Source organism: Centropristis striata, chromosome 1, assembly GCF_030273125.1.
Source record: "Centropristis striata isolate RG_2023a ecotype Rhode Island chromosome 1, C.striata_1.0, whole genome shotgun sequence".
Taxonomy (NCBI): Eukaryota; Metazoa; Chordata; class Actinopteri; order Perciformes; family Serranidae; genus Centropristis; species Centropristis striata.
Window position 1 is genome coordinate 36,388,945 of NC_081517.1, and position 13,627 is coordinate 36,402,571.

Genomic DNA, 13,627 nt, shown 5'->3' on the forward strand with positions numbered 1-13,627 from the left:
CTCTCCTTCTCCATCATTTTATGCTGACTGTATTCACTGTGACTTAACTAAAAAGACTTTTCAGGTAAAAATATGAGTCTGTCACCATATCTCCATCTGTAAGCAAAATATTATTTTTTTCCGGACTTGCCACTTAATGTGTCCCAATGTGACAGACACAAGTTGCGGCGATATGTCAAGTGTATTGCTAGATAGAAGAACTACAGGTAACGGAGGGAAAACTGATTTTTTAAGCATCTGAGTATGGTTTCCCTTTTATTTTAGAGATGGGGCAAAAACTAGCTGTTACTTACAACAACATGTTGGGTGGAGTGATCCTTTAGGTACGGAAGGAGGAAAGAGTAGATGTAGGTGGTCTGCAGGACCTCATTTTGAAACAGCTTGATTCATAAATCAAATCATTGCACAACAAAGAGTTTGCATTTATGCTGTTTATGCTTGTTAGTGATAAACAAGACACAGGAAATCCCAAGGTAAAAAAAAAAAAAGAGCATGCACCAGATAAAATTTTGCAAGGATGCAGGTAGTTGCATCAACATGAACAACAAAATGTGACAGATTGGTTGAAATACTGTATCTTAGTGACTGTGCACTGGAAGGATACAGTAAACTTTGTGTAATCCCACTGGACAGATCTGTTGTGGCGGAGCTGATGTGTCCTCTTTGTCTCCTTGTGTTCTGCTCTGGTGCCACCGTCTGAACGGTCCTCAACAATGGACGTGGGGCTGAAAACTTTCTGCAAACCAACTTGGCCCAGCTCTCTGTTAGGGTTTCCATGGAGGAGGAACTTTCAGGCTGGCATAAATAAACACAGAAGAAAATGCATATTCTGATTAATAAACAGAAGATTTAATGTCAATGTTACTGCAAATATTGACATAGTAATTAAAGAGCTTTATTTAATAGCACATTATTTGTTCTAGAGTCTTTAAGTCTCTGCTAAATGTGCATTAATGTGAAATTATACAGGTAACTATAAAGCATTATGCAGAATACACTTATAGAACTGAACCATGACATAACTTATTAAGATGATGATGATTAGAATGAGTGAATGGATAAAATTCAGTGATGGAAGAAGTACTCAGATCCCTTACTAAAGTAAAAGTACTAATACCACCCTGTGAAATTACTCCACTACAAGTAAAAGTCCTTCATTCAAAACTTACTTAAGTAAAAATACAATTATCAGCATCAAAATGCACTTGAAGTATCAAAAGTGAAAGTACTTGTTATGCATAAGGGCCCCACTCAGATTGATTTATAGATTCCAAATATATGATTATAGTATTTGTATTAATTAATACAAATACTATAATCATCAAAACGATGCTTACATAAATGCATTAATGCATTTATGTAAGCATCGTTTTAATTTAGTAAAGGTACGGTTCATTTTAACTATTGAATACACCGTTATAAGTTTTAATTTTTTTTTAAAGTGTCTAATCATTTTTAAATTGATCATGTTTTTAATGTTAAATCTTGACCTGGAAAGTAACTCAAGCTGGCAGCTAAATGTAGTGGGGTAAAATCATGGTAAAACGTACATTATTTGCCTCAAAATGTAGTGAATTAGAAGTATAAAGTTACGTGAAATTGAAATATTCAAGTGAAAGTACTTTAGTAAATGTAATTAGTTACATTCCACCGCTGAGTAGCGTACCACAGACGACAAAATAAAATAAAACTAGGACTGCAAGCAGTACTGAACGGGCCCTCGCAGTAGACACGTGTCGGGGCATGCTGCTGTCGGGGTGTGTGCGTTACAGGGGCCAGTCTATACCACCCCTATGAATTTCATTGCCTTAAGTGTTATAGTGTGGCCACGGTACCAAATATGAAATTAGACTGCCACCACAGTGCCACCTAGGGGCCGATCAATAAAACCTTAAAGGGTTATCCTCAGGAGGGCATTGACAATAATTGTACCAAGTTTTGTATAATAATGCACAAACTATCCCTTTAATCCTCATACAGTGTCTGAAGGAGGACTCTTAACTGATATGTATAAGTGAGAAGAGGCAGGTAGCAATGGTGGAAAATAACTATGTACATTTACTCAAGTACTGGACTTAAAGTAAAATTTTGAGGTATTTTTATGTACATTTTATGTAACTTTATACTTCTACTCCACGACATTTTGAGGCAAATATTGTACTTTTTACTCCTCTACATTTAGCTGACAGCTTGAATTACATCTCAGGTCAAGATTTAAAATGAAAAACATGATACATTTTAAATTATTACCCATTTAATAAATTAAACCACTTAAAAGTTTATTAGGTAGTTAAAATGAGTGGAGTCATTTCACAGTGTGGTATTAGTACTTTTACTGAAGTAAAGGATCTGAATACTTCTTCCACCACTGTCATTTTTACTTCTTTAAAAAAAAAAAAAATTTTTATTTTTATTTTTGTATTATTTTAATTTTTTCAGTTTTTATTATTATTTTTTGTATTTATTTATTATTATTATTATTTTAATTGTATTATTATTATTTTTTATATTATTATTTTCCGCGTTTCTGCGCATGCGCGGCCCAAATACGCTTCTGCGCATGCGTGGCTGAAATACGCTTCTGCGCATGCGCAGTTTATCCGCGCTTCGGATAAGCACGGATAGGCCGCGCATGCGCAGAAGCGTATTTGGGCCGCACAAAAAAATGAAAAATAAAAAATAAAAAAGTTTCATGAGTTTTGGGGTATGTTCAGACAGTGAAAAATACAATAGGGACCTCGCAGGTCGTTGCCTGCTCGGGCCCTAATAAGAGCTCTGGTAGAACTGGGATATTTCCGTTCCATCATCTCAGTCATATCTGCGGTAAACACCGCGAGAACATCCAACGACCTTTAGTCCTCAGCTCAGGTGAGCGCTAATTGATGTGAACGACAGTTTTGTGAAGCACCACTTTGCAAAGTGAGCGTTTTATTTTCTTAAACAGCATATCCCACCGATACAAAAGAAGAAATTGTAATTAACTTTTTTGTCGTCCTCTGTATCAAAGTGTAGGCCTGGAAACATGCCGATGAACAACAACCAGGTGAGTACATACTCGCGCCTCGACGAGGTGGATTAACCCTTCATACTTTTACTCACACGGCTTTTAATGTATTTTGTACCAAGTGAGTTCCTAAAATCTTATTTTTAAACTTGATAGTTAACAGTTTTTCAGATGACAGATAGGTTCAAATTTGTATACATGTAAAAATCCTGTAAATAATCTTCATGGTACTGACTTTAAGGGGATTTGTTGTTTAGAAATTACTTAAATGACACAACAATAGTGTGTTAATTACCAGTTTATTTCACTGTGTATATGCACTTTTTGTTTGTGCTCTTTTCTTACAGAAGGGGCAGAGTGCAGCTGCCAGACTGGTCAAGCTGCCTCTGGTTCACTCAGCCTGCACCACGCTGTCAGTCTTCTACACTGCCACTAAATGCAGCCACCCCAGCCTGAGGTCTGTGTGTGAGATGATGGAGAGCAGCATGACAGCTGTAGTTTCACCTGTCATTGTTAAACTGGAGCCTCAGAGTGAGTCCTGTCAGTAATAAGAGTAAATGTACTTGTACTCCCTGCTTTTACGTAAAACGTGCTATGGATGTGGTTCTGAATTAAAGCACTTGATTTACGTGATCTAACTTGATCTAACTTGCTGATGATTAATTTTCAGTCTTTTGACTATAGTTAATGAATCAAATGTTTTGTCTTGTATATAAAATGCCTTTTTGGGCTCTATTAAAGGGCAGGCTTTCTAAAATCTTTGCACAGCCCCATCAATAACTGATTATTTGATCCTTGTAAGCAGTGGCGGTTCTACACAGGGCCCTGTGAAGAAGCCTTTGGCCCCTGCTGTGGCCCCTGCATCAAATTAATAATAAAATGACCAATTTATAACGATGAACAATGGAACAATTCTAACCTTTTTTTTGTTCAAACAATATCTCATTGTACACAAAAGGAACAGAATGATCTTATATATATATATATATATATATATATATATATATATATACAATTCTGACTGTACTGCACTTTCAAAATAAAAAAAGTGATTGTGCACAAAAATGAGAAATGTCCTTGTCATACAAAAAAACTGTTACTGTTGGTCAGTCTCATTATTAAATCATTGTATTTGTATCTTCCAAATATACTTAAATGAGATGTTTAAATGAGCTAAAATAAAGACTTTAAATGCTTCAGTATCATCTTTGCCATTTTTTAATTTGCTAATGTGCCCCTCTGATTAAACACTGGCCCCTCCTTGGCCCCCATAGTAAAATTGGTCTAGAACTGCCACTGCTTGTAAGGTCTTTTCAGTAATGGCTTCACTGTCTGGAATATTTCTACAGTTTTTGTTGCAAACCATGTTGCATGTAGAAGTCTTGACTGGCTGGAGACTTCTTTCCCGGTGGTTCACACACCCACAGAGCAGGTAACTTTTTCTTTTCCTCTTTTGAATCTTAATGAGAACTGCAAGTTTTCCTCAAAAGGCACAAAAGAGCTACTTGCATCTCTTCTGGTTTCACCCAGATTGTTGCTACTGCCAAGAACAAGATGCATCAGATCCAGGATGTGGTGAGCACTGCAGCTAAAGGATCTAGGGACTGTGTGGAGGACACAGTCGCATGGCTGACGGGCGGGATACAGCCGGTTGGTAACCACGCTGATGGGTCTGTTGTGGAGAGAGCCATGAGAGTGGCCAGTGTGGGACTGGATTCTGCTCTGATCATGTCTGAGGCTCTGATGGACCGAGTGCTTCCTCCCACCGAAGAAGACAGAGGTACATAATGTAAAGTAGAGCTGCATTTGAAACCGCAAGAAGTCACATTTGAAAACTTACCCTTCACTTTGTCTTCTTGCTGACTTTTCAGAGAAAGAAGCTCACTTAGTGGAGGGTTTTGAGGCGGCAGCACTCAGGACAAGTTACCCAGCACGACTGGTTTCACTAGCCGCCAAGCTGTGTAGGAGGACCTACCAGGTGGTCGGGTCCAGGGTGCAGTGTGTTCAGGTGAGCTGTGAATACAATTTAAAGCAATTGAGGGACATTGCCTGCAGAGAGGATTGATGCCGCTGTAATATCTGTACATTAAATGTGAAGTTAAAACCGGTTAGTTTGCATAAGGACTGGCAATCGCGGAAAAAGTTAACCTGCCTCTTTGCAAAGGTAAAAAATCTGTCTTTGGACCAAGAGATTATCTATCACTCATCAATCAAACTTTGTGTGTAGCGCCGCTGTCATACAGGTGGGTGCAGTTCAAAGTGCATCACAGATGACTGACAAGCCCATAACAATATCAAGATTAATACATGTGAGAAAAATGAAAATTCATAAAATGAATGAAAATGTATTGTGTAATGCATTAAAAAGACTTACATGCCATAATAGTAATACAAGTTAAATAAAGCAGGACTAAAAATCAATAGAATAGATTAAATTTATAATACTGATTATAAAATAACACAATTCTACAACATTCATTAATTCATTATCCATAAATGCTTCTCTGAAATTTATTTTTTGATTCCTTTCAATCAACATTGACAAATAGAACTGTAGGAAAGAGGGGGAAAAATATTAGTAATTTTGGATTGAGATGTCCCTTTTAAGGTCATTAAACTTTTAAAAAAGTTTACTGTAACAGTAACAAGTGTAAAAATTGCCTTGACCTTATTAAAAGTTGTTAAATCAGTTCAGCAGGTTTTGTTTTGAATCAGATAATTGGATGGACACATAATTGGTCTTTTTCATAGCAGACATTTGGACTTGAGTAGGTAAAGCAGGTTACTGATAAAATGCTGCAGTATGCTCGTCCTTATGAATTTCCATAATTAACTTGTGCTTTTCCTACTGCAACATGTCAAAGTGTGTGGGGAAAAAAGTCTATTGCACAAATTTCAAGTCATTTTTGCTCAAGAGAAAAATATCTATAAATTATTTTTTTGCACAATAGTACCGTTTTATGTCCTTTTCTCAACAGGTCATGGAGAATTTGTCCAGGTCTTCAGGTCTCATTCAGGACTTTCAGACCAGATGGCAGACTCTGCCTCACTACCTGCAGCATCAAATCATCTCTGCGCTCTTCTTCATCTCCAAGATGTACAACTTGGGGAGCCCACCTCCTCAACGCCACCCGTCTCATCAGGATAGAAGTTGTCTCAACGCTGCAGATACTTCTAGACCTCACAACAGTGTGGTCCAGGTTAACCCACAAGCTACGCCTATCTGCCGAAAGAGGCGGTCAACCAAAACACCTGTGTTCGATAACGGGTGTAAGGTTAAAGGATGTGTTCGTTGATTTATACGACTCTAATTATTTGATGTTTGTGTGTTGAACTTATGTCCCAAAGAAACTGAATATTAAAATATGTTGAACATTCAAACATGTTTTCTCTTTCAGTCCGACATCCTGTAATTACTACATATGGACATTAAGTACTCAGTTCAGATTAATTGCTCCCATTTGATTTAAGTGGACAATTCTAAGGTGCTCCCCATGCAAAAATAAAGACAGAAGGAAACATGGAGGCCACTGAAGTCACTGGAAACCAGCAATTGAGTCTTAAAATCATGTTCACTCAGAAAGACTAAAAAATATTTCATGTGGTTTGAATGTGCAATATCAATACATTCAATAAGGTGCAATACAAAATGTAATAGTTCAATTTCAACTGAATGTCTACAGTTCCCATTTGCTTAAATACTTAATATTGCTTATTTTATTGATGCATACATTTTTGCTTTAACCTTTGCAACACTGGAAATTCCCCCATTGTGGGATTAAAAGGAATCTCACTGTCAGTTCAGGAAAAAAGTCGAGCAAAAAGAAATCTGATTTGGCCATCTGTTTGTGGCCCAAGCCAAAACTGGGGCAACCCAGAACTTGTTTGGCTAAACTATTTTGTAGCTTGAAACTTCACTTTGAAGATTGAGCTTTTTAAACAAACAACCCACTGCTGGCACCAATTACTATAGTTTCAGCCTGTTAGAATGTTAAACCTTGATTAACAACTTTCTAATAAACTTTAAACCAATTTAATCTACCATTTTAAAACAGCATTTACGCAAATGGTGTGTTTAGACTCTTTGGTAGCAACCGGTTGTGTGCATTTACCTATATCTCTGGTTTAGTCATTGCAGCATATAGTACAATACATCTAGCTTTTTGTCATTGATTTCAGTCCTTTTAATTGCCCACTATCATTCAACTGGCAACCCTGCAATCATACAAATATTTTAGTCTATGGTCACAAAGTACTTAAAAACAATTACATGACACAGGTTAATTTTTCAGCAAAACATGACTTTATTTGAGTTTGTGATTTCACTTTTGGCTGGACTCTGACTTGGATGTGGATGCTCTCAGAGAAGAAAGGCGGCGCCTCTTGGCGATCTGTTCCTGGCGCTTCTCCTTGGCCTCCTGTTTGCAGGAACAAATGTGTCAGTAAAATGTTTCAACAAATCCAAAAGCAATTTGCAAACAAGTTGACTCCCATTTATACACAGTAACATCACAAGGGATTCCACAACATTACACATTTCACAAGCCCATTATTATTTCCCACTCTGGTATCAGTTTGTGTTAAAATGTGTTAAGAATAAAAACTGACAAGTGATTTAATGCAGTGGTTTACTGCTGAAGACAATTCTTCAAAATGTAATAAATTAACTGGTAATGAAAAACATGGCCATTTACTTTAGACTTGTATTTGTTATTTTTATGGTAAAATAAAATCATTAGCATCATGTCAGACATAACTGTACAACTTAAATAAGAAGAGGACAACCACTGTTAAACATTCCTGAAAATAAAATTTTGATACTCAAAAGAAAATTACCTTCATCCTCTTGGCCAGCAGCTTGGCGTACTCAGAGGCCTCCTCCTTGTTCTTCATGGTGCGCTGTCTCTTGAGAGAGATGCGACGGCGCTTGTGCTGCAGCACACGGGGCGTCACCAGTCTCTGGATCCTGGGAGCCTTAGTTCTGGGCTTCTTGCCTATCAAAGAGTGAGATTTAGTTAATATTGACAGTGAGGTGAAGAGCGTTGGGTTGGTTACTCCAACTCTGCAGCCCAAAGCAGCCAAATGGCCGGGGCGACAAGCTGCACTTTTTGGCACACTGAAAAAGGGTTTTTTGGAGTGTCACATATACATATATGTCAAAGATGTAATCCTATAGCTTTATTTAGTCATTATAAAAGAAACAGCTATAGTATGGTCCTGATACAAGTGTACATGAGACAATGAGAGAGCATTGCAGTTCAACCATCCACGGATTCAGGCACTGGTCGCATCTGGTAAGCAGCTCCACAGTTAATCTGGCAACACGCTGTCCCCCCTTAATGACTACAGACTAATCAAAAAGGGTCTACTGGTGTGCCATAACACAATTTACAAATGATAAAAAAATGTCTAAATCCGTAGTAAACAAGAATTATCCATGTACCCTTGTGGAGGTAGAGAAAAGTAGTTATTCCTCTGCTTTCCCATATAGTATAACTGGTACACAATTTATATCCATCCATTTTTTATAATCTTATCAGAGACTAAATCGCAGGCCAAGTAAAGTATTCTTGATGTCCCCTCTCCCCAGCATTACATGTAGCTTCCCCAGACCAGACAACATATACAAAATGTATTATAGATGCCGGTGAGTTGCCAACATGAAGCGCTGAATGTCTAAAAAAGTAAAATGTATTTTATCGGTCATTCTGAATGTAAAGCACCATTTCAAAAGATGCTTGCCGTTGGACAACATGCTTATATAAACCAGGATTACCCAAGACTGATTAACTCGGGTTTCTATACTGCAGACTGATGGGCAACATGTCCACCAAAAACAACTCAATATGCTCAGCTGTATTATAGGAAACAATAAATGCAAACTTAAATTTTATTTCAATAGGTATGCAGCCGATTAAGTCAGATTGTGAAATAAAAATCTCTTGTAAAGAGGCTTCTAATTTTTTTTATCACCAATGATAGTGCATGAATCTGTTAATTATGTTTTGCCAATTAACCCAACATGAGGTACTTAACATTTAGAGTTACTTAGTATGGAGATATACCTATAAAATACAGGCTTATGTTGATTTCTGTTAAGGCTTCTGTACTCTTCATTTGTGGGCCCTGATTAGAGTTTAGGTTAGGTTTTAACCCCCCCCTTAGGATCTACAGTCATTGATATTAAGAACACTTGCAGGCTTAAGTGAAAACTGACAGCTCTCGTCTTACCTTCTTTAGTCAGGGGTCTCCTCACAACATACTGCCTCACATCATCCTCCTTAGCCAGATTGAAGAGCTTGCGGATCTTGCTGGCCCTCTTGGGACCAAGACGGCGAGGGACGGTGCTGTCGGTCAGCCCGGGAATGTCCTTCTCGCCTAAGAATTACCAGATCACAAGGACATGAGTCAAACCATCAACTTGATTACAGCCAAGTTCACTTTCAAATTTACTGCAATCTCTTTGATTTTAGTAAATGGTACTTTCAAGTCCAAATCCCAAAATGGCACTAAGTGTTTAAGAGGGAGTAGCCTGCAGCCCAAAGCAGCTAAATGAACTTGGTGACTAGCTGCACTTTAAAAGGTTTTTCCAGAGTGCCACATATGCACATTTGTAAAAGATGTAGTCCTACAGCTTAATGTCATCGTTATAAAATAAACTCTAGTATGGTCCTGATACGAGTGTACATGAGACAATGAGAGAGCATTGCAGTTCAACCATCCACGGTTTCAGGCACTGGTCGCATCTGGTAAGCAGCTCCACAGTTAATCTGGCAACACGCTGTCCCCCCTTAATGACTACAGACTAATCAAAAAGGGTCTACTGGTGTGCTAAACAAAATTTACAAGTCATAGACATTTCTAAATAGATATTAACCACGGATGATTCATTTACTGTTTCCCAGACTAAACACATTACCTTTCTTGACAATGACCAAGTTGAGAACGCTGAGATTGGCATCAACAATGCAACCACGCACAGACTTGCGCTTGCGCTCCCCAGTCCTACGGGGACGGTAGCAGGAGTGGCCCTTGCTGAGCAGCAGGCGCACACGGCCGTGGGTCAGCACCCCCTGCTTCATGGGGAAGCCCTGCTTGTCGTTGCCACCGCTGATGCGCACCATGTACCCCTGTGGAGGTAGAGAAAACAAGTAGTTATTCCTCTGCTTTCCATAGTTTAACTGGTACACAATTTATATCCATCCATTTGTATAAGCTTATCCGAGGCTAAATCACGGGCCAAGTATTCTTGATGTCCCCTCTCCCCAGCTCTGCATGTCGTGTTCTCAGCCCAGACAACATATACACCCCTCCAGTTGGTTTTGGTCTACCCCTGGGCCACTTATCAGTTGAACATGATTAGATGCTCAACCAGCTCAACTGACCCATTTGTGAATATGCAATCGCTCTACTCCAAACTCCCTCTAGATGTCTGAGGTACTCACACAGCATCCCTATGGAGTAACCTTACTTTGGCTGCTTGAAATCGCAATCTCATTTTGGTCACTACGCCAAGTCTCGAACACGGGAGTGTCAGAAAATAAATAAAAAGCCTTGTCTTCTAGCTCAACTTGCCCTTTTTGCTTCAATAAAACGCCTGCATCACTGCCAATGTTGGACTAAACTGCCCAACTTGCCCTCATTCCAAGACCCCCTGCGATGCTTCTTCGCTCAGAACAATAACTCACTGCCAATACAGAGGGAGCAATCCACTGTACGCGACTTGCAAAGATTTAAGACTTAAGATTGTCTAAAATAGGGCTGGGCAATCTATTGATATTGTGATATGAAACAGGGCATCATCTTTGATTTAGGATATTGTAATATGGCACTAGTGTACTCTTTTCATGGTTTTAAGGCTTACATTAGAGTAAAGTGACATGATTTTCAAAAGTTAGACAACTTGGTCATTATATCCACATGACAAAAAAGGAACTAAGTGAGTGATGCTTTTTCAATCCACCATTGATCATGATAGAGCAGCAGCTTTAATGACATAAGCACACTAGTATACATGTGACAATGAGAGAGCATTGCAGTTCAACCATCCACGGTTTCAGGCACTGGTCGCATCTGGTAAGCAGCTCCACAATTAATCTGGCAACACACTGTCCCCCCTTAATGACTACAGACTAATCAAAAAGGGTCTACTGGTGTGCCATGTTAGGTATCTTACCTATACACATTTTCAGTTAAGTCAAACAAAGTGTACACAAAGAGATAATCACAGCATTAGCCTACCTTCCACTCATCTCCCAGAGGGTCAGCGGGCACCTCAGTGGCCATACGCTTCTCATAGAAAGTCCTCAGCTTGCGCTCATCATCAACTTCAATCAGCTTCTGGCAGCCAGTAGCGGGGAATGAGATGTTCAGCTGAAAAAGAGAGTTGCAATTTACTTGTTAGTTCATGGAGTTGAGCTCCACATGGGTCATGACAGGTTACTAAAAGTCCTCATGCAGGTGTAGCAGGTAGCTGTGTGTGAGCATGAAGCAGTGAAATATAAGGCACAGCTGGAGATACAGGTGGGGACCAAACATGAGGGTAAAATCTGTTAAAAATGGTTAGCACAACTGTGCTTAAGTTAAATCAGAGGGCTTCAGAGGCCTGTTAGCTTCTCTGTCGGCTAGCTAACGTTAGCTTCGGACCCTAATAGCATCAACACAACAAGTTTAACGGCTAACTGTTTTAACGGACAACCTGGATAACATATTAACATATAGATATAAAAGATTGGACACTTTATTGCAGCCAACTGAGAGTTTAACTCGGGGCACATTTCGCTCAGTGTGCCGCCATGTTTCTACTGCTCACTTGCCGACTGAATCATCAACGGTTGCTCTCATCATAATCAAAACTCATCCTCAATGTTCGAGCCGCGGCTGCTACATCAAACTAGTCCGCTTTAAAGTTCAGAATCATGGCATCAACCATACATAAGTATTTCCAATAAAATAGCTTTCCACACAGATTTAGAGTTTGGGAAACATTGTACCTTCATTTTGCTAAACCGGCCCTACGACGGTCCGCCACGGAAAAGAGGCCGGATATCCGCTCCGTGGTCTCACATAGGCCCTAAATGTTCTCGCGATATTTGGTTAACTGTTGTTTACTAATCAGGCTCCAGCTGAAGGTTATCAAATAAATTTAGCATCCAAAAGCTGATTAACTGAACTGAGAATAATGTCCTTATCTGTTTATATATTTATACAGTTATATTATATATTATACATTATAATGTTTTTTTGTTTTGCCGCCCATATTAATGTGCTTGTTCCGCCAATATGCAACACACTTCAACAATGGGATTTACCTCATATCGTCACCCTGTTAAAATAATCGCCTAACTAATTTTTTCAAGTTTTGCAGGAAACACAAAAAACTTAACCAAAAGTGTAACATATGACATTTATTGATCATTTCACTCAAAAAATGATGTAACAAAGGATGGCTATTGGCATAATAATAACACTTTGTGTAAATTATGTAACTTAAGATAAATAAATGACTTTTTGGGAATTTTTTGAACATGCTTTTGAGACTTAAGCAAGATATGGTAACACTTTATTTTGAAGGTGTCTACATAAGAGTCACACAAGCCTGTCAGAAACATGACATGACAAGTATCATAAGCATTAATGTTACTTCAAAGTGTCATTAATGTTCATGACACATCCCATGTCATGTTTATGACACTCTCATGTCACTCTTATGTAGACACCTTAGAGTAAAGTGTTAACAATATTAGTGTCAACAATAAAACACTGATAAACTAAACTGACAAACAATCTCCCTCTAGCTCTTCTTAGCTGGGTTCTTATCTGATGCCTATGAATGTGGCAAATTGTCAAAGAAGTGTTATAGAAATGCATTGAGGAAACCTTTAAAATTAAATGATCTGACACCAACAGAAAATCCTCACGTCCAAGTTCTCAGTTTAACATAATTTTATTACAATATGTACAGTCAACACTACAAGTAAGAAAGCAAGTTTTATTAACTAATTAATTATACTGGTTAAAAGTTAAGAGGTTATAAGTGTACATACAGCTGCATCCCAATACATTAGAATATCATAGAAAATCTTATTCATGTCATTAATTAAATTCAAAAAGTGGAAATAACACATTATATAGGTCCATTACACACAGAATTATGTATTATTATAAATGAATGTAATAATGTAATAATGTAATGTAACATGTAATAATTTATTTAATGTCTTATTATAATGATTATGGCTTACATTTAATGAAGACCTAAAATTCAGTGTCTCAAAAAATGTAATATTACAAAAGACCAATTTTAAAAAGTATGTTTAATATGGAAATATTGGCATCTGAAAAGTATGTCCATCTGTATGCAGTCAATACTTGGTTGGGGCTGTTTGAAATGAACTACTGGAAATTGACTTTTCCATGATATTCTAATGTATTGAGATGCAGCGGTATATAATATCAGCAAAATGAGGGGATTATTGAGTCAATGAGCATGCGTCAGCCAGAGGGTGCCAGAGAGTAGATATGGAGCTGTGATTCAAAGATAATTACCATCCAACTGAAGTCAGAGAAAAAGACAAATCATCTTTCAACTACACACCACTTTGAGTCTTCAGCAGTTCACTT

At 38.1% G+C, this 13,627-nt stretch overlaps 2 protein-coding genes across 5 annotated transcripts; one reads left to right on the plus strand and one right to left on the minus strand.

The window, feature by feature from the left end:
* The first annotated feature begins 2,753 nt into the window (after positions 1-2,753).
* Positions 2,754-6,385, plus strand: LOC131968401 (perilipin-2-like). 4 transcript variants are annotated; one of them, XM_059329265.1, is made up of 7 exons: positions 2,754-2,868; positions 3,008-3,043; positions 3,352-3,535; positions 4,354-4,436; positions 4,535-4,784; positions 4,876-5,012; positions 5,983-6,385. In XM_059329265.1, the coding sequence occupies exons 2-7, from the start codon at positions 3,023-3,025 to the stop codon at positions 6,298-6,300; spliced, it is 993 nt and encodes a 330-aa protein (XP_059185248.1). In that variant the 5' UTR covers positions 2,754-2,868; positions 3,008-3,022; the 3' UTR covers positions 6,301-6,385. The 4 variants fall into 4 exon arrangements, with proteins under 4 accessions (XP_059185248.1, XP_059185261.1, XP_059185239.1 ...); XM_059329278.1 differs by having other exon boundaries at positions 2,765-2,868; positions 3,013-3,043; XM_059329256.1 differs by having other exon boundaries at positions 2,795-2,919.
* A 779-nt stretch (positions 6,386-7,164) lies between these two features.
* rps6 (ribosomal protein S6) lies at positions 7,165-12,139 on the minus strand. Its single transcript, XM_059340668.1, has 6 exons — positions 11,998-12,139; positions 11,246-11,377; positions 9,924-10,134; positions 9,236-9,382; positions 7,841-7,998; positions 7,165-7,422 (listed from the first exon to the last, which is right to left on the minus strand). The coding sequence occupies exons 1-6, from the start codon at positions 12,001-12,003 to the stop codon at positions 7,327-7,329; spliced, it is 750 nt and encodes a 249-aa protein (XP_059196651.1). The 5' UTR covers positions 12,004-12,139; the 3' UTR covers positions 7,165-7,326.
* Positions 12,140-13,627: the final 1,488 nt, after the last annotated feature.